The 19,275-nt window shown below is 43.9% G+C and overlaps 1 protein-coding gene across 1 annotated transcript in view; it reads left to right on the top strand.

The window, feature by feature from the left end:
* Positions 1 to 222: 222 nt before the first annotated feature.
* Positions 223 to 19,275, top strand: part of NIBAN1 (niban apoptosis regulator 1) — a 126,710-nt gene continuing 107,657 nt past the window's right edge. The window contains exon 1 of the mRNA XM_090048549.1: positions 223 to 4,788. Within this exon, the coding sequence (XP_089904675.1) occupies positions 4,734 to 4,788 (55 nt within the window). The 5' untranslated portion in view covers positions 223 to 4,733. The remainder of the gene's footprint in view (positions 4,789 to 19,275) is intronic.

Genomic DNA, 19,275 nt, shown 5'->3' with positions numbered 1-19,275 from the left:
CAGCCCATACGCTGGATCTGGCCTGCCAAGCCATTTTATCCAGCTCACAGGCTCCTCTAAAATGTAGACAATTATTACCTGACAAGGCCCCAGCTGCAGGAGCTGCTGGCCGTGGCACCAAGCAACTCAGGCTCTGGTTGCAACTAACCCCACCCCAACCTGCCCTGCCCCATCCCCACCACCTGCCTAGCAGATGCTTCTGCCCTGGTGACCCTTTGACTGTTCCCCACCCCTCCCTCCATCCAAGAGTGGAAAATCAAGCAAGAACAGGACACTGGGGAGTGGGGGTGGACCGCTGGCCCCACTCTGTGGGGCTCACAGGACTCTGGCTCTGTGCCTCCATGTGCCGCTCCCAGCTAGAGTGCCAGGAGCACCATATGGGGGCATGGAGCTAGCCCAGCTTGATACGAGACTTCCCACAGCTCCTGGCACTCTAGTGTGCCACAGGGCCAGGCTGGCTCCATGCCGTGCGGCCATGCAGCCCAAACCATGTTCTGCGGGGAAGGGCTGCACCAGTCCCGTGCTGCGCCATGTGGGTCCTGGCTTTACAGCCAGGAAATGCATGCTGCAACCAGGACTGGACAAGAGAGTTTGGCTCTGCACTGCATAGTGTCCTTTCTGATAGTGATTAGTACTTACAAGGCAACTGAGATATTTAGAGAGAAAGAGCTGCATGAATCTTTCCATTTCATCCAAACAAGAGTGAGGATACTAGCAGCAACTATGTGATGATTAAGAGGAAGCTGGCTTTGGCTTAGTGTGGAAGAACAATGTTGGTAGGGAAAGGAAGCAGCCAGAGGATGTGGCAAAAATTATGTCAACCCCTCAGGCTGCATATCTGCAGTTTGTCAGTCATGTTCACAACTTGTGAAACTTTCAGCGGCCATTAGCTAATCATGTACCAGCAGTAATCCTCATTGCAGTGGTATGATCATCTTGCCATCCATTTTGCCTGTTCAGGTTCATACTACTACAATTCACGTGGCATGCAGTTACATCTTGGATAGACTTTGAAGCTGATGCAAAATATGGCAGTGCGTTAGATAAGCAGTGCATTTTGCTGGAGCAGATGGTATCACTATACCTGTCAACTGCACTTGCTCCCTATTGGCAGAGTGGAATTTAAGATGTTGCTTTTGACCTTGGATGGCTTGGCAAAAGCTTATTTGAGAGACTGCCTTGTTCCTTTAGTGTGATACTGCTATAGTTGAAGTCAGCAGGACTGTTCGTACTGGATCTTGTTATACTGGAGGGATTTGTGGGAGGAGTTGTTCTTCAGGAGGGGCCTGTGACTTGAATTCAGGTCAAACTACAGGTGTTTAATACAGGATGAAGTTTGGGGGGAGTGGACTTATTGTGATCAGATTAGGGTTTTGTAGGAGCCAAAGCAGGATTCATTTTCATGTTGCTTTTTGCCTCTTGTGGCTATTTTTGTTTTATTTGGGTTTAATTATTTGTCAGAAACAGCTACAGCCTATTACTACATTTTATATAAAATGAAAATCAAGACTAGAAGCTTTCTTGTGCTAGAGCAGTGTTTTTCAACCCATGGGTCATGAGTCAAAAGTGGGCCAGCCTAGCCTGGCCAGCACAGGCAGAAGCTGCCTCTACATTCCAGCAGGTGGGACCCAACACAGGAGGGCAGAGCTGAGCAGTGAGACTTGCTACTGCCACTGCCAGGACTCTCACGTCAGTCACGCTAAAAGCAGTGTGCGGAGTAACAGGTGGGGGGGGAGTGCTGCATCACATCCTCCCACCACCAGCTGTTTGCGTGCCAGGCTGCAGCTCTACCCCACTGCCACAGCCCAGCTGCTGCCACTGCTCTCCTCAGGCCATGATTCTACCCCAGAAGGGTGGTGGGGAGAGGGCAGTGCAGGCAGCCTGAAGGGAGTGGAGGTGGCTGCTGCCTGGGTCAGCCAGGCTGCAGCCCTATGACCACGGTGGGCACAGAAATCGGGGGGGAGGGGACATGTGGGGAGGCAGTGGGTCAGGAGTGAGGGGTACTAGCAGGGCTGGGGGACTGTTGGTTGGGAGTGAAGGTTACTAGCAGCTTCAGGGGGCTGTGAGTCAGGAGTGAGGGGCACCAGCAGGGCTCGGGCTGCAGGTTGGGAGTAAGGGGGGCCTTGACTCCAAAAAGGTTGAAAACCACTGTGCTAGAGGATGGTTTTATGATTAAAGCACTACAAAAATTGGATTATCTAGGTTCTGCTCCTGACCCTACCACATACTTCTTTTGTGTTCTCAGGCAAGATGCTCAAGATCTAAGATTCTCTACCGGAAAAAATAATCCCACCCTACTTTAAAGGAATACTATGATATGGAATTAGTTCATATTTGTGAAGTACTTTGAGTTCCTTGGATTGAAGGTAAAGCTGAAGTGTAAAGAATTACCAGTCTTTTTTAAAATGCTGATCCTTTGGTTTTCACCCTAGGTCAGTGATTCTCAGTCAGAAGGCTGTGGCACCCTTGGTGCCTTGAGATCTTTTCAAGGGTGCCACATGGTGCCAGGCATAGGTGTTTATCACAAGATAAACAAAGATTTCAGATAGGATCCCTGATCTACTGTGTTCTTTCTGAGTTCTTTGCAACAGAATTGCTCCATTATGTTTCTGCGGGCAAAAAAAAAATAATGCAAACTAAGACATGGCATTTTCTGTGGGGTGCTGTAAGTCTATCAAAGGGTGCCTTGAGTCTATTGAGGAGTGCTTTAAATGTACAAAAGCTGAGAACCACTGTTGTAGGTGTATGTAATGGGAGGTCTCACACTCTGCACATGCACTGCCTCCCACTGTGATGAAAAAGCATCTGGGATCCGACATGCTTTCATCTTCTGAATGTTAGAACAGGAGTTGAGCTCCGTATAACATGGTTCCTAAAATTTCCAGTTTCTCTCTTCAACAGATGTCTTTTAGACTACTGCCACGTGACTAGTAGCTGCCATTAAAACCTTCTGAGAGAAATAAAGGACAGACAACACTAAATTCAGGCTAAACTCTACGCTGACTTATGCTACATGCAACACCTTTAAAGTTGCAAGACGGTGCACAATGCAGTTTGTTTGTTTTCTACTCAGACAGCTCAGTGGATGTGCAATTATCAAACCACAGCACCCACCACATTGTCAGCAAGTTAAAACCTGGTGGACCCAGTTCAACAAGTGCAGTTTGATGACAGGTCCCTATTTATATTACACCTCTAGGAGTGCTGTTGATTACTTGACTCCCAACTAAGATAGCCAAATGCTTATGAAAGCCTGTTTTTTATAGAGGCTTTCCTTCATCCAGTCTCATTAGAACAGTTAAATAATTGTCCCATTTAATTTCAGCCTGACTGGCATACAGCAAGGAAAGACACCTCAATACTAATATGCCTTAAATGAGCTCTTTGTCAGTTTACCAATGAGGCTGTTTAGCACAATAACCAAGTTATTGTTACATAAGAACATCCACTATATCATCCTGGTTATTACAAATTGTAGCCAGGCGATTCCTAGTTAAAAAAAGCTGTCAGCTTGGCTCTCAAAATTTTTTAACTTGCTTGTGATTGACAAAGGTGCAAAATAATGTGTTCTCCAGGAAGCCACATGCATGATGCCAGCAAATGAAAGCAGGCTTCATTTGCTAAGACTACCTTGGTAGTGCATAATCACAAAAAGGAAATGGAAACAAATGCATTCAAACTCCCCAATATGCAATTTTCGACTACTGAGAAAACGCAGTTAACTCAGCAGAAATGGCTCATCGGCTCCACATGAAAAGTAACAAGCATCACCCCGCCTGGCCCGCTGGTAATTCCCCTTCCATGAAAAGAGCCGGTGGGGGAAAAAAAATTGGCAAATGGAGGGAAACGGCTTGGGCAATCACATGCAGCTGGAGGATCCGTATTAAAACAACTGTAGGCGGCCAAAATGAGGGGATACTGGAGGAAAGTTGGAGTCGCACGTGCAGCCTGCTGCGCCTAGATGCTACAAAACACCCGTCTTCCTCTGGGGTCTTGTGATGACCACTCAGCCTAAAACAGCGGCCTTTCGTAGCGTGTAGCCCAGTGGCTCTCGGGCCTTTTTGCACAGGAGGCAAAGGCTTCTTCTCCCCTTTAGCTCTTCACGTGGTGCAGGCAGATCTGGACCAACACCGCTTTCAAGTTCAAGCTGTTTCCTCGGTGTCCCGGTCAGGGAGGCGTGAAACTGGAAGCGTTGGGCCGTTTCCTGCAGAAAGGAAGACGCGGCGTCCTATGCAGGTCTCTACTCCTGTGAGGCCAGCGGCCCTGCAGTTCACACGCTAACATGCGGACGATACGACAGCGCCGGTTTCCTCGCGCGGGGGCTCCTCCGGGCAGGGGCTGGCCCACTTGACCAGCCTGTCTCCTCACACCTCGCTTCTCTCTGCCTCGCCCCTGGCGGCTGGCTCGGAGCCGCAGCTCTGCCCTCGGGGCCCGCGCGCCGCGCTCAGCTGCGGGCGCCGGGCCGGGGGCCGGGGCCAGGGCCACTTCCGACCAGCTCCGCCCGGGAGCCTGGCGCGGCTGCGAGGGCAGAGGGAGGGGCCAGCGGAGCAAAAGCGGGGCCGGGCGGAGGCGCGAGGCAGTAGGCGAGCAGCGCCGGGCCCGTCCCAAGCGCCGAGCAGGGAAGGAGACGCCGGGGGCGGCGCGGAGGAAGCCCCGGGGCGTGGGCGGCTTTGCTGAGGCGAGGCGCGGAGCTCCCTTGCCCTTGCCCGGCGGAGAGGAGCGCAGGCGGCAGCATGGGCGGGTCCGCCTCCAGCCCGCTGGACGAGAGCAAGTGCACCTACATCCGAGGTGGGTGCCGCGCCCGGGGCTGCGGGGGTCTGAGCCCGGCTGCGGCTTCTTGACGGGGCGCTTCAGACTTGCCTCGGGGCACGAGGTGTGGAAACCTAGCCGGGACACTCTCTCCGTCTCTCGATTATCTCTCTGTATAGATATCTCTCACATAAACAATCTCTCTACATAGATAGAGAGGTCTATATAGATAGATAGATATATAAATAATATCTCTCTCTATCTATATAGACCTCTATATATTTGGAGAGATTATCTATCTGTGCGGCTCTCTCTCGATCTATATAGATAAATAAATAAACTCTCTAAATATATCTCTCTCTGTATTTAGAGAGATTATCTATCTATACAGAGAGATGCAGATCTATTGATTTATAACCCCTAATGCGTGAGCCTCCTTCTTAAATGTTCTGTCTGTCCATCTGGGTCTCTGGCCCCCCTCACTCCCTAGCAGCTCCTGCGAGCTCTGCATGGCCAACTTTTTTAAAATCTGGAGACTTGTGGCGGGGAAACAAATCCCCCCATGGGCCATAGACGAGGCGTTTTTGCAGTGCTTCCCCTTGCTCTATAGGTGCTGCTGGCTCACCCTGAGAGAGCTCTGCCAGTGTGAAATGTTGGGGGTGCCCCCTCCCTTAGTGGGCATTCATGCTGGCAATCGGTTTGGGGCATGACATCTGTGGAGTAAGCATGAAGAAGCACCACTGCTTTAGGGTCTTCAGGAGGCTCCTCTGCTCAGAATGGTTCTTGGTGAATAAATCCATCATGGAGAATAATGGACCCAACTGTGGATCTTCTGCTTAGTCGAAGAAGACTGGGAAGCAGCTGCTTTTGTTGCACCGTTACTTCTGCAAATCTGTGAAGGGTAGAGTCAGCCCCTGAGAGCACTATAAAGGCTTCTCCTCTAGCTTTTCATATGGTGCAGGCAGATCTGCACCAACGTCATTTTCAATTTCAAGCTGCTGTCTCGGAGTTCTGGTCCTTCAGGCCTGTTGATGGGAGGTGCTGGTCCCCGAAAAGACAATTTTCCTGCAGAAAGTCAGATATGAAGAGTCCAATTTTTACTAGTCCTCTAGAGGCATGAAAGTAAAAACTTGAAAAATACTGCTCTTGGCACTCTTGCCCATGAACAAAATGGAAAAATCCCCTGCCACACAGTTAAACAGTAAATGTTTGTTTAGAAAGTATGGGGCCTTCATTCATTTTTCAGTCTCATTATCTGTTGGAAGGATCTTTATGTAACTAATAATTCCTGCTCCAAACTCTTGATTTGACTTTTTCCCCCCCTCCTTTGATTTTTTTTTTTTCTTTTTAAGTGGATGGTTAATGATTAGTCAAGTGAAGAAAGCATTGAACACTATCACTTCCGTGGGAAAAGGAGGAAGAGGGTATTTTCACTTACTCAGACCTATATATTTAGGACCCAGTCCTGCAGCATGTTGCACTGCATGCAACCACAGAGAGATTCAGACCTTGTTTACTAGTGGTAGTCTTCTGGGAGACTTTGGCTTATCCTCTTTTCAAGAAACAGTAGAGGATGTGATGCGTTCCTCTTTCAATAGGGGAGGAGGATGAATCAGTATATATTGCTTTCCCTTCAAATATAAACAATTTTGCTTTAGTTGTAGAAACCAGATGATTTTTTTTTTTTCTCAGAATGGCTTAAGTCAGGCCTTCATAAATAACACAGCGAGATGGAAAGGGACACATCTGCTTTTTGTCAATACAACTATAAGACACAGTATGTGAATTTCTAAATAACAGTATAGGCCCAATCCCATATTCCCATATGCATGTGACTTCAATTGTACTAGGCACATAAGTGCCGTGCAGAAGATCAATATATTTGTATATGAAGAGCAAAATCCTGAGGTTCTGTGGGTTTTTTTTTTTTTTTTTACTACGTTCTTCTTAAGGTGAATTTCTGTTTGCTTCAGTAAGGAATAAATCAAGATTTTTGGGCTCTACACTAAGGTCTTGTTTACACTGCAGAATCTTATGTTTGACCACTATTTGGAACTTAGTGCTTACCACAACCTAAATCTACAACGATGTAGACAAGGACAGATTAGGTTCAATTTATGTCACTAAGTTTGATTTAAAATGTGTTCCCAACAGGGTTTAGTCCCTACCACGTACGGTAATGCTAAATGCAGTTTTCCCTGATGGATACTGACTTCTAGGGAATGGTCATTGTAACATCAACTAATTTGTCCAAAATAATGTTCAAACAGTAAAATTTTATAGTATTTTACTGCAAGGTAGAGATCTAAGGTAACACATAGTCTAACAAATGGAAATGAGATGCTGGGTAAAGGGGATGTTAGCAATAAGATCATGTGGTTACTTTGGTTACAAGTACATGCCTCTTGCAGCTTCCCCAAATGTTAGTTTGTTTTTCTTCCTAGTGTGTATTAAGGAGAAAAAGGTATAAAAACTTTTGGAAAGGAAATAGGCAGACAAGCTTCTTTGGGTAAATCCGCTCTCTTTTATTAGACCAACTCAAATAGTTGGAAACATTCTTCCTGGTAAGCTCTCAGGCACAAACGCCTTTCATCAGGCTGACAACCTACACCTTCAGAAAGCAAAGCATTTTAGGGACAGTCTAGAGGAAGAGAAATAATAGACTGGCTCAGGGTTTCAGATGAATGGGATAGCATGGAGAGAAACTGATAGGTGAGAAGGGAACAAGGGTTATGTGTATACCTATTACACACACATGCATACCCACCCCTCAGCCTCAGACAAAACAGCACCCAGCCTTACCTCTTCTTCTGGCTGATCTGTGAGAACAAATTAGGCAATGTATTTTTCCCTGAGTGTGAATAAATTTGAGTCTTGTCACACCAGCTGGGTAAATGAATTCTGGAAACAAGCATGCAGCCCTTTAAGAATACTCTGCTACCAGTCCCAGTGCTTTGAATCTGGGGACGGTAAACTGAGGTATCTCAGTTTATATTATCTTTTCAGGGACGAGCTTTTGGACAGATGGATCCCAAACCGTTGAAGCTATACTTGAAGTCAGAAGGGAAGGTAATCACCATAGCAAAGTCTTGATAAGGGAGCGAGAGTCTCAAACGTTTAAGGTGCATATGGAAATAAAATTTCTAGGGCCTTTTAACACTCAAGAAATCTCTGTGACCTAAGAAACATATACAGGGTGGAGATTTTTGAACAGTTGAAGTAAATGTCAGGTTTCCATTAAAAATGGATCATCGTTGGCAGTGGTATAACAGCCAGGGCACGCATGAGTTCTGAGAGCAGGGGGTTGCAGGAGTTTTACCAAAAATAGTGTGCTGCTCTTGCTACTTTGCTCACCCTGGTTCTTGCTCATAAAGCAACGTGGTGACTGGCAATGTGGTGGCCAGCTGCTGTGAAAAGAGCAACACTGGGGCTGCTTTTGCTGCCAAGATGCACACTTAGAGGGGGTAGGGAATGATTTGGTAGTTTGGGGGTTGGTGTCCCTCTTGCCCACCCCCTGTTACACTACTGATAATTTGTCATTTGTCACAGGGTGACCTGGCTCTTAAAGAAGACTAGGGTTTAGCCTCACCTGTGCCAGATGTAGTCTGCTTCCCCGAGCAGAGGAAATTAGTTTAGGGTGAAATGATAAGAATGAAGTGAAAGACGAGTCTGCTGAGAGATAGGAAGACTACTTGAAGTCGGTGAAGGAGACGTCCAGCAGAGGGGACTCACTGGTGTGGATGCTGTACTGAAGAACATGTGGACTGGGTGGCCCAAATCCTAGCAAGGATTTCCATGGAGAGAAAGTTGGGGCATTACTGAAATTGCCATCCCTTACAGGATTTTCTTGCTATTTCTGCACAGAAATAGAGTTGTTTTACTACAGATGTGCTTGTAATTTTTTTTTCATTCGGTGAAGCTGTAAATTCCTTGAGATATTGCAAGAGATCTTGAGTGCTAAGGGCATGAACTAAAGCCCATTTCAGTTAAAGGGAGTATAACAGAAACCCGGAAGTAATAATCCTTCTCTGTAGGATTTTCATGGAATATACCTGAGACACTCAGTGGCAAAATGCCAACAAACTAGGTGGAACTTAGGGAAGAATGACAGTAATAGTTTAGAGAATTGGTTTGCCTGCATAGATTATAACAATATACATATCCTATCTGATCTTTAGTGGGGCTGGGTATGTATAACATCATTTGTAATATTTTTTTATGGGTTTTAATACTAGAGGGGGAGGCATTGTTAGGGTGGTATTAGGAAGTATAACTAAAAGTAATGGGGTGAAATTAAGAAGAAAGTTGAACATCAGGAAAAACTTCTTAGTAGTGAGTTTTAATAGAATATGCCATAGATTTAAAAGGAATGTGGTATAAGCCCTTTATCTGAGATAATAAAAAGCACTCGACTGTAGAAAACAGTTCTATACAAGTAGAGAGGAGAAGGATGAGTATAAAAATAGCTGCTGTTGTAACACAGCAAGCCACTAGATGCATAGGCAATGGAAGGCCAGAGCTAATGGGGCCTAGCCCCCCCCCCTCCAAAAAAAGTTTCACAGTGGCCAGTGACAGCAGCAGAACCATGGTGCCACTGTCCCGCAGTGCCCAGCACTGCAAGGTTTGCAGCTGCTTTTCCACTGCTGCATACACTACTGGTGCGTACCAGATCCTCAACAGCCCTGCGGGAGGGAAGGAGGGGGGTCAGGCAGGGCTCAGCCCTGCCCCCCAAATAATATTTTCCCCTGCCACTTATGCTGTGTTACCTCTACTGGCAGTGCAGCAGCCTGTGCTGTGTGCTACAACTGCTCGGGGTGCAGAGCTGCTGTGCTACACCTCTGGTATGAAGTGATGCAAATGCTGCATTTTGTAACCTTTGTATTAGCACATCTTCTAGTAACTCTTGTTTTCCTCCAGCCGTTAAAACTATTAGTTGTTTCCATCTGCAATGGATTTCTTTTTAGTAATTCATTTTGTGTGTAATGCTGAGTGCATAACTAATGAAGATATAATATTCACAAGGGGTAAAATTAATCCTTTAGGGTGCAGTCCTGCAAGATGCAGCATGCCTCTAAGAGGTAAATAACTCCCTGCTCCATTTGTGAAAGATTTAGATGCTGAATTTGAGCCTAGCTTACTCAGAAAGATGTGGGGCAGAAATCAAGAATTTACTTTATTGGAACTTATATATCCCCTTAAATATTCAGGAGAAAAGATTTGGAAAAAAGACTTCAAATGCTTGATATAGGCATTTGTGGGATTCGGCTGTAGAAAGTGGAGTAGTCAATTTGCATTTACTCGCAAGCAGGAATTCTAGAGCAGAGGTGGGCAAAGTGGCAGATCTGCCCAGTGGCTGGACCTCATTTCCCAGATTGCTGTGGCCAATTTCCATGTATAGCAGCAGTGGTGGAACCATGACAGCATGGGGCCAGTATACTGCAGTGGTGACAATGTGGTCCAGACCTAGGGCATGCGGGCAGCAGATCACAGTTCTGCTCCGGCCCTGGACCACATTATCACTGCTGCAAAATCCTGACACCGGAGCAGCTAGCTTCCCAGCCACGTGCACCCTTGCCAGCGCAGCTGGGGCCAGTCTCCATGGAAACCCTGGCCTCATACTGTCATGGCCCCCACCACTGCTGGGGTCTCCATGGAAATTGGCTGCAGTGATGTGGATAGGGGCTGCTGGGAAATGGAGTCTGCCGTGGGCCCAATCCAGCCCATGGGCTGGACTTTGACCACCCCTGTTCTAGAGAATGGAAGAAAAAAATAAATTAATTGTGGGAAATTTGGCCTTTTTGGAAAAAATATAGGGCAATATTCCGACTGGCACTTGGTTTAAACTATAGTACATTTTTTTTTTTCCGTTTCCAATTTCCTGTATGTCTGTAAATACAATAGGATTTAACAAAAGAGGGGCAGAACTCTTCTGAGTTCTTTTCTCTCTCTCTAAATTTCTCTATTGTGGTGTTTCAGTAATTAGTTATGCCTTAAATTTTTTTGCTTTAAGCTAGGAATCTATTTTTGCTTGTAGGCTTAGCTATAAGCTAGTATAAAGTTTGATACCTCCCCAACCCTGTCAGTATAAGCTGTTAGTCAATAGATCTTGAACTTTGTTTTAAGGAGGGAAAGTATAATTATCTCTGTAGGCAGGGAAAATGATGAATTAAAATCAGAATTGGAAGGGCCATTTAGTTTAACCCCTCTTTGCACAGATTAAGGATTTGCAAACCCTAAATCAGTCCAGATAAATGCCCATCCAACACCTTCTTGAAAAATTTTAATGAAGGAGATCACACAACTTACCCAGAAAGCTTGTTTCATTATCTTACTGTTCTTACAATGAGGAGGTTTTTCCTGATAGTTGCTCTAAATCTGCTTTCCGTTGTTTAAACCCATTGCCACGTGTTTTTCCCTCTCTAGCAGGGGAGAAAAATGTTTCTCCGTTTTCTTTATGGCAGGCTTTCAAATATTTGAAAATGAGTATCATGTGCCCTTAATCTGTTTTTTTTTTTTTCTTTTTTTTTTTTCTTCTTTTCCTCCTCTCCAAACTTTAATATGCCTAGTTCCTTCAAGCTTTCTTAATAAAATTCGCTTTTCAATCTTTTTGTTATCTTGTTCCTTATCTCTTGACCATTTCTAGTTTCTTTACAAGTTTCTTTAATCTAGTGCCAAAAACTGGACTCAGGTAAGAAATAAGCAGTAAAAAGAAAGGTACTAGTCCTGTGTCTTGTGTACAGTTGAGCCCCAAACTTGCTTTTTTGGTGACCGCATCACATTGCAGAGATGTTTGGGGTTCACCAGAGCTCCAAGATCATTCTCAGTAGTGCTACTCCCATTCTGGGCTGTTGATTTCCTATTCTGTCTTTGACTTTTCTCCCCTGTCTGTAGCAGCTTGCATTTTTATTTGTTGTCTATAATCCTGTTCTCCAATTTAGTAAATCCCTTTGAATTTTGATCCTGTCCTCCAAAATGTTTGCAAATCTACAAATATAACCTATTTTCTATCCCTGCATTAAACTCATTAGTAAAAATGCTAAACAGTACTGGGCCTGGAACAAATCCCCGTGGAATTTTACTTCCAGTGATTTAGAACCGCTTGAGTGTCTTCTAATCAAATATTAATGTATTAGTAGTTGCACTTTTTTAGGTATTATTCAACCAATTATGTATCCACCCGATGGTAATTCTATGTAGCTCACCCTTCATTGTCTTATTTATGTGGAACTATAAAAAGCTTTACTAAAGTCCAAATATACTATACCACCAAATCCCTTTATCCACCAAACCAATTTGCCTGTCAGAAAAAATAAACTGATCTGATGCAATTTATTAACAAAATCAGATTGGCTCCTTGTTATCGTGAACTCATCCTTGTGTAGTTACAAATTTTAATTTTTTTTTTTTTTATAATTTGCTTTAGTAGCTTCCCCTGTATTAAAGATAACTGGTCTGTAATTACTCAGGCCCTCCTTTTCTTCCTTTTTTAAAGATGGCTCTTCCTCTAGGTCCAAACCTGTCATCCAAGAGTGACTAGCCTAAAGTCCCACAGCAGTAGATGTGGACATTGAATTCTGTTTTCCTGATTTTATTTTATTTTTATTTTTTTTCAGCCGCGGGCTTAGCAAGTAATAACTAGTAACTGCTGTCTATGTGCCATAGCTAATCTTTTATGCAAAACATCCAAAATGATGAAGCTTTAGGAAGCAAGATTATTGACTCAGATTCTGGGTTTCTGTTCCCAATTTGCAGGGCCCTGCAAAGACCATAGGGCCCAGTGGCAAAGTACAGGCTGTATTACATCAAAGTAACCCATAGCCCCTGATACTTGTGCAAGAGCTAAACAAAGAAATAGTAGGATGCCCTTCTCTTGGTATAATAATGTGCTAAACTATAACTGAGGTTGAGTTTGTAAAAAAAAAAAAAAAAAAAAAAAAGAGGAAATATGTGTTAGAGAAGATTTGAGTAAAGCATCCGGAGGGTGGGGGTGGGGGTGCATGGGTGAGGAAAATGAGAACATGTGAATGGACTCAGTACTGAGTGACTGCTATATGGGAGTTGTGCAGTATGGCTGTAGTTATGGGACCAAAGTTTTTAAACGTTCCGGATGGATTTGAGTTTTGAGCTTAATCTCTGTTATCTGCTGTATGTGATCTTGTGAGACATAAACCTAGACACAGGAACACATGCAGCTATATTGGCTGAGCTCCAGCAGTTGGGTTCATGCTCTGTACCCCTTCACCTTCAAAAAGTCTTTACCAACAGTTCTCCCATGATAGCTATACAGTGGCTCTGAAGGGACTTATACTTTAATGCCTGACTTTAAGACTTGCGCTCGTGCTTCAAATTAGCAGCTATTTTGCCATTTGTCTTTATAAAACCAATAACATAGAACACAATAGAAAAATCTTAACCTAGTTTCCTGCTATGCTAGTGTTTCCAGTTGATATTTGATCAAGTGCTTAGCATTTAAGCAATACATGGAGTTGAAATTATTTCTGACATTTTGATAGCAAGATCTTTGAGAAGACAAGAGCCATGCTCACAACAGTTCACAAACTATAAATAACATAATAGTACACTATCTCAATAACTCACCAAGTAAATATAAATGATATTTGAACAATGCATAATTGTTCAAATACCGTATCACAATATAAATCATATGAACCAAACTCTCTCTCTGTATACACTGACAGAGCCCCACTGGCTTGAAGAGAGATCTACATTTGTGTAACTCGGAGGGTGGCAACCTATGGTATGCTCTCTGGATCCAGCCTGCAAAGGTCTGATTCCGTTTGCATTTTACAAAGTATGTGCTGATGCTCTGATACTTGGATCTGGTCTGTGTTTTGCTAATTGCATGCTAATCACCTCTGGCAGCTCCTGCCAGCTGCAGCAGCCTACCTGGAGGGCTACTTTTCTTCAGTGCAGCCTCTGTTCGTTGTCATTGAAGTAGCAGTTGGCAAATGATGGCTTGTGGCACCCTCTGGGTTGCAAGCTGTGGCCTGGTATAACTAATTAGTGGAGGATGCAGCCCTATGAGTTACTTGTTAGGCAGCGCAGGGTGATACCTTGTAGACTACCTTATTCAGAGAGACATGAGCTTTCATAGGCTACAGCCTACTTTATCAGATATAATAACTAAGTAGGCTGTAGCCTACAAAAGCTCATGCCTTTCTGAACAAGTTTGTCTATGCTGTCCTTCCCGGCCTTCTGCTTAACTTCAAATAACATGGCTAACTACCTCTTTGTACTCATGGGTTAGTTCAGACACAAGACCATACAGGCTTCAGTCGCTTTATGCGGGTTCTGTATGTGCAAATTTGTTCTTATGTGATGACTCTTTATTCCAAAAATTAGTTATATGCAAGGTAAATTCATTCTTATGTGATTGGTGTGGTGCAACAGTCAGCTGCTTTGTGCCTTGCATTGTGGGAGTGATGCGCACCAAAATACAGTCTTCTGTGTGGATCTGTGCTCCTTGCTCGTTGTTTGTGACATGTTTCTGTAGTTTCCATCCCTATTAGGGTAACATTCACCACCACCCTGTGCTTGTGTGTACTGCCTGCTGTTGGTGAGCACCAAAATTGTCTTGTAAAAATGATAGAAATGGGTCCAGTACATTTGAGGTCTTGGAACGTATCCCTATTTGTTACACTGTAAAGTGGGTTCCCTTTATGCAAATTTGAGTTATGCGCCATTTTCCAGGATCACATCTACAGCATAAAGTGAGGGAAACTTGTATTCAGTTTGTAGTGACGTTAGTGTAACCCCTTTATCTTTAGGCAACATGTTTAGTAAATTGTCTGTCCTCAGCACTCAGTTCAGTGGTCTCATTTGTAATTAGATTTAACCCACATAGTATATTCAAAGTGAGAAATTGCTCTGGCCACTTTAAATTTTTTGATTGGTTTCTTAGAATAAAATTGGTGAAGTGGTTTCTTTGAACAAAGTTGGTGAAATGGTTCATTCTCAGATGAGTAAAATGGAATGTAGAGGAGGAGGGTAATAAATGATTCATACTTTTGCTACTGTTTGTCTAGAGAAAGGTTTATTTGGACTGAAGAAAGCATTGGTTACCATGGGGAAGACTAGTGTCACTGAAGGAAGCTAAAAATGTATATATCAAAGACTAGGTTTGGCTGAATACCTGAATAATTCGGAGAAGAACCTTAATCAGATTCTGCAAATTTCTTGTACTTAGCTTCTTATGACTCTTGAGAATGCCATGGTTTCTTTGAATTAGTGGGACTTGGCCATATGCATGTTCTACATGAGTTACTAGGGGAAAAATTGAGCCCTGTGCAGAAGGTGGGATAGTAGATGCTAGGGGAGAAATCGGAACTTTAGGGACTTAGTCTAACAAAGTGATTGACGTGTCCTTTTTGTCACTGGTGTTGTTGCAAATTAAAAAAATTAAAATTAAAATTGTGACCACAGTACTTCTGCATCATCTTTTTTTCAAGAGCAGAGAAGTTTCACACTTTTTTTCTCTTCGTAGATAGTGAAGTGTGTGTGTGTGTGTGTGTGTGTGTGTGTACACTGTGTTTTCTTAGCAACCAGAGAACTTGTGTCCAGTGGGTTTTTTAAAAAAAAAATTAGTACTATACACACACATTTTTATTTGTAACAATGATGAAAGGTGAGACCAGACTGTCACTTATCAAAATATGTCATTAGAAGTTCTTGAAGATCTTAGAAATTTGTAAATCAGTGAAATTGTTAGCATGTCTATGGGAATTTTATCCTGCCTTTTCACCAGTCGTAGTCATCACAGAAAAACTTAGGTCTGATTCTGCAAAAACTTATGTCCATGATTAACTTGATGCATAGCTTTAGTGAAATTGTTTGTATAGGTAAAGCTTTTTTAAATGTGGAAGGTTCAGGGCCTTGAAGACTTTCCGTGACATTTTTGTGTAAAAGTCTCAGTTACACAGTTTGCCTTTAACTTCCAGAGGCAGCAGCAAAACTTTAGAGCCACACATCAGGCATTAGTAATAGTGGCAAGGCATAATTAAATCAATGTAAATCATTTCTGGACCGAATAAAGCATTGTTTGAGGAACAGCCAGCACCTTAAGGGGAATACAGGCAGTTAAGCAAGTCTGACTGCTGGTTTCTTTATATCAGGTAATTTAAAAAAAAGAAAAATGTGGGGTATGATTTGTTAAAACAAAGCAAAACACCCACACATATCAATTGCTTTATGTAAAATACTAGCTTAGTAGCAAAAATAAGCATGTGTGTATGAATAGAAAAATAAAATATTTTCTGCTAGTTTTCTTCTCTTCTATGATTTCCACTAATACAAAAAAGCTTAGTATTCTATTTTGATGCCTTAGTGAAAAAAAATGAGATTCCTGAGGATCGCACTAAGAATACAAAAATACCGAAGACTTCCTTTCAGGTGTTCACATACAATCATTAACTGTTGGATGAGTTAAAGCAAATCTTAGTTCAATGCCAATCCTGTGTTTTCAAGTAACTATTAGTTTCCCTCTCCGTGAGCTGAAGATGTTAGTAGGGAAATGTATAAAAGACCTTACCACCACCTTGGCAACTGAAGCCTGACCCTGCACCAAGGATAGTCAGTGGAGTTTTGTAATGGACTTTGATAGGAGCAGACAGACTGTGGCTCAGCCTTGAGGCAGCTGCAGTATCTACTCTTCTCCATGAGTGACTGGTATTGTTGAACAGAACTAGGCCAAACCCCCAACTCATCACTAGGGATCTTGGTTTTCTCTGTTTAAAAACCCCAAATTCTCTGATTAACGCCCCCCATCCCCATCCATGTTTTTCCGCAATTAAAATGAAACGCTACTAATATGTGTATAGTGTGTGTAGTGTGTGTATAGTGTGTGTAGTGTGTGTGTCTATGTATAGTGCGTGTGTGTGTATATGTATCAGTTTAGCACAATGTTTTATTGATATGTTTACAATTTTAAAGCAGTTTAAAAGCCTACCGGTGCCTCAATTGTTATAATAAAATACATTCTAAATACCTGTATATTTTGGCATTTGATTTTCATCAGTGCTCCCCATGCCTCCATTCACCAGGATGCGGGTCCAGCTGTGGCTGTCCTCCCCCAGCCCCCCTGCTTTGTGGTGCTGAGCAGCCCTGATATGCTGGTGCCCTGCCATTGCACCTCACTCCCAACCCGCAGCCTCCCCACCCCCCTCCAGCCCTGCTGATGCCTCACTCCTGACCTGCAGCCCCCTGGCCCTGCTGGTGCCCCTCACTCCTGACCCACAGTTCCCCATCCTTCCCCCACCTGCTGGTGCCCCTTACTCCCAACCTGCAGCCCCCTGGTCCTGCTGATGTCCTTCACTCCTGATCCATGGTATCTCCCTCCCCCAGCTCTGCTGGTGCCCCTCGCTTCTGACTTGCTGCCCACAAGTCCCAGCCCCCATTGTTTGGGACAGGGCAGTGTGGGCATAGGCAACACACGTGGTGGCATGGGCCTCCCCAGACTTCTGTGCCCATAGCAGGGCATGGGGCTGCAGGCTGGCCAGACCGGTACCGGGCAGGAGCTGCCTCCATGGCCCAGTGAGTAGGACCTGGCATGGGAGGGAACGTTGCGCCACCATGGCTGCTAAGGTGAGGTGCCCCCAGCCTGCCTGGTAGCAGTGGGAGGGCCCAACTTGATTCTGCCATTGCTAGGAGCCCCATGCCAACTGTGCTGCCATGGCCACCCAAGTGAAATGCCGCAGTGATGGCAGTATGGAGTTGTACCCCCCCCGCCAACTGGTGCTGGGCAGTCAGCAGCAGCATGGAGCTTCCCTGGCCCACTTCCCTGACCCACTCCACCCTCCTACGCCAGGTCCCTCCTGCCTGCTGGGCTGGCTCCTTCCTGGTGCTGATCTGGCCAGGCTGAAGCCCCATGCCCCTCTGTGGGCATAGAGATCTGGGGGTGGGCCCGTGCCTGATTTGTATTGGGTGTAAATATTCAATTGAATGATAGTCTTGAGCAATTTAAGTTTTCTCTATCGCATAGGCAGTGAAAGTGGTCTGCTCGCCCCAGAGCACTCTCTGGCCTGGTCTGGATGGACCACTTGTAGAAGACATGGTAGTTTGGTCTCTCTCTATTTTATCCATGACCTCTGCTAGAATGCTAAGAAGGTTATGAATGGTGCCAGTTGTGCAGGTGGTGAACACATGTCCATTTGGAAATGGACTGAGACCATTAACTCATTTTGTATTGGCCTTGGCAGGTGTCAGACAAAAAAATTCAGGTACTCTAGCTAACCTTCTTGGTCAGTTATTTACAATGCTTCTAAGACAAATACAGATTTTGCCCTTGAGATTTTTTTGCTGTTGTTGCAGAAAAAGAGCTCTTGCTTCGAGGGATGTCCACTCTGAATTTGATATTTATTCTTATGGTAACACAGAAGACTTAACAGAGATTAAATGACTCGTATTAAGTATTGTACAAGTAAAATAAGAAGATATTTTGGTCTAAGTAGCTTTAGCTTATAATCTTAGTAGGCAAGATAGACAAGGAATAAACAGAGGCTCAAAGTGAAGTTCTACTAGATTTTTGAGTAGGTCAGTGGCTGAACCCAGAATACAACCCTTATTCCACCAAGCTACATTTTGCTGCTCTGCCCAGCCTGGGAAGAGTTAACATCTATAATATGTAGTAGAAGAGAACCCGAGTCATTGTTTAAGCATTAGTGAGTGATTTATACTTAGTTTTTGCAAAAAGACTACAAACATCTTTACATTTAAAAAAAAAAAAATAATCTGGGATTTTCCTTTCTATTTCTAAATTCTGCAAGTCAGAGGAGACTGCAGGTTTTGCAGAACCCCCGAGCTTGTTTTAACAGTACGTATGGGATTGTAAAGTTCCTCTGCATAGCATCTCGCATAGCTCATTCACTTGAGCAGCAGCCACACACAATCTCTGTTATTTTAAGATCTGTACACTTGCAAAACCCAGCTGAGGATTTGGCTTTCTCTTTCATAGACACTGTAAGTTTGTTACTACATAGAGATTTAGAATTCTTTTTAGTGGCTTGCACGCAAAGGTAGAAAGGGTTGCACTAAGAGGCTGGTATCAGTATACAGCCAAATCATTTATGGCCTTTAAAGTAGCACTCCTTTTAAACTCTTCTCATTGGTTATTTTTGTGAAGCTCTAATATGCATTTCACAACAGTGATCTCTTCCTTCCTATGTATGAAACCACAGCTGATATTTCTGTTGTGATTCTAAAGTCTGTTTTGTCGTTCTGTTGATCACTGGCAACCCAGTTGCACAAGGGCTCCACAGGGGTTGCCCGCACGTGCGGGAGAAGGATTTAAAATATGCTGTGAAGAAATGCTTGGATATACTCTTTAGCCTTTTTTCTTTTTGGTTTTGCTCTAAATCTTAACAGTGAGTCTTAAGTTATTTGCCCTTTGCTAGCCTACAGAGTTGACACTTCACTGAAGGAAAGGTTGCTTCATCCTATTTCTAGGTAATAATAATAAGAACAACAATAATAATGGGAAGGGTTCTACACTGAGGCTTTGTATAATTTGGG

The sequence above is a fragment of the Crocodylus siamensis genome, chromosome 5 (genome assembly GCF_052110815.1).
Source record: "Crocodylus siamensis isolate JL-2025a chromosome 5, ASM5211081v1, whole genome shotgun sequence".
Lineage (NCBI taxonomy): Eukaryota > Metazoa > Chordata > Crocodylia > Crocodylidae > Crocodylus > Crocodylus siamensis.
The sequence above is the reverse complement of the archived record's forward strand: the minus strand, read 5'-3'. Positions and strand labels throughout refer to the sequence as shown.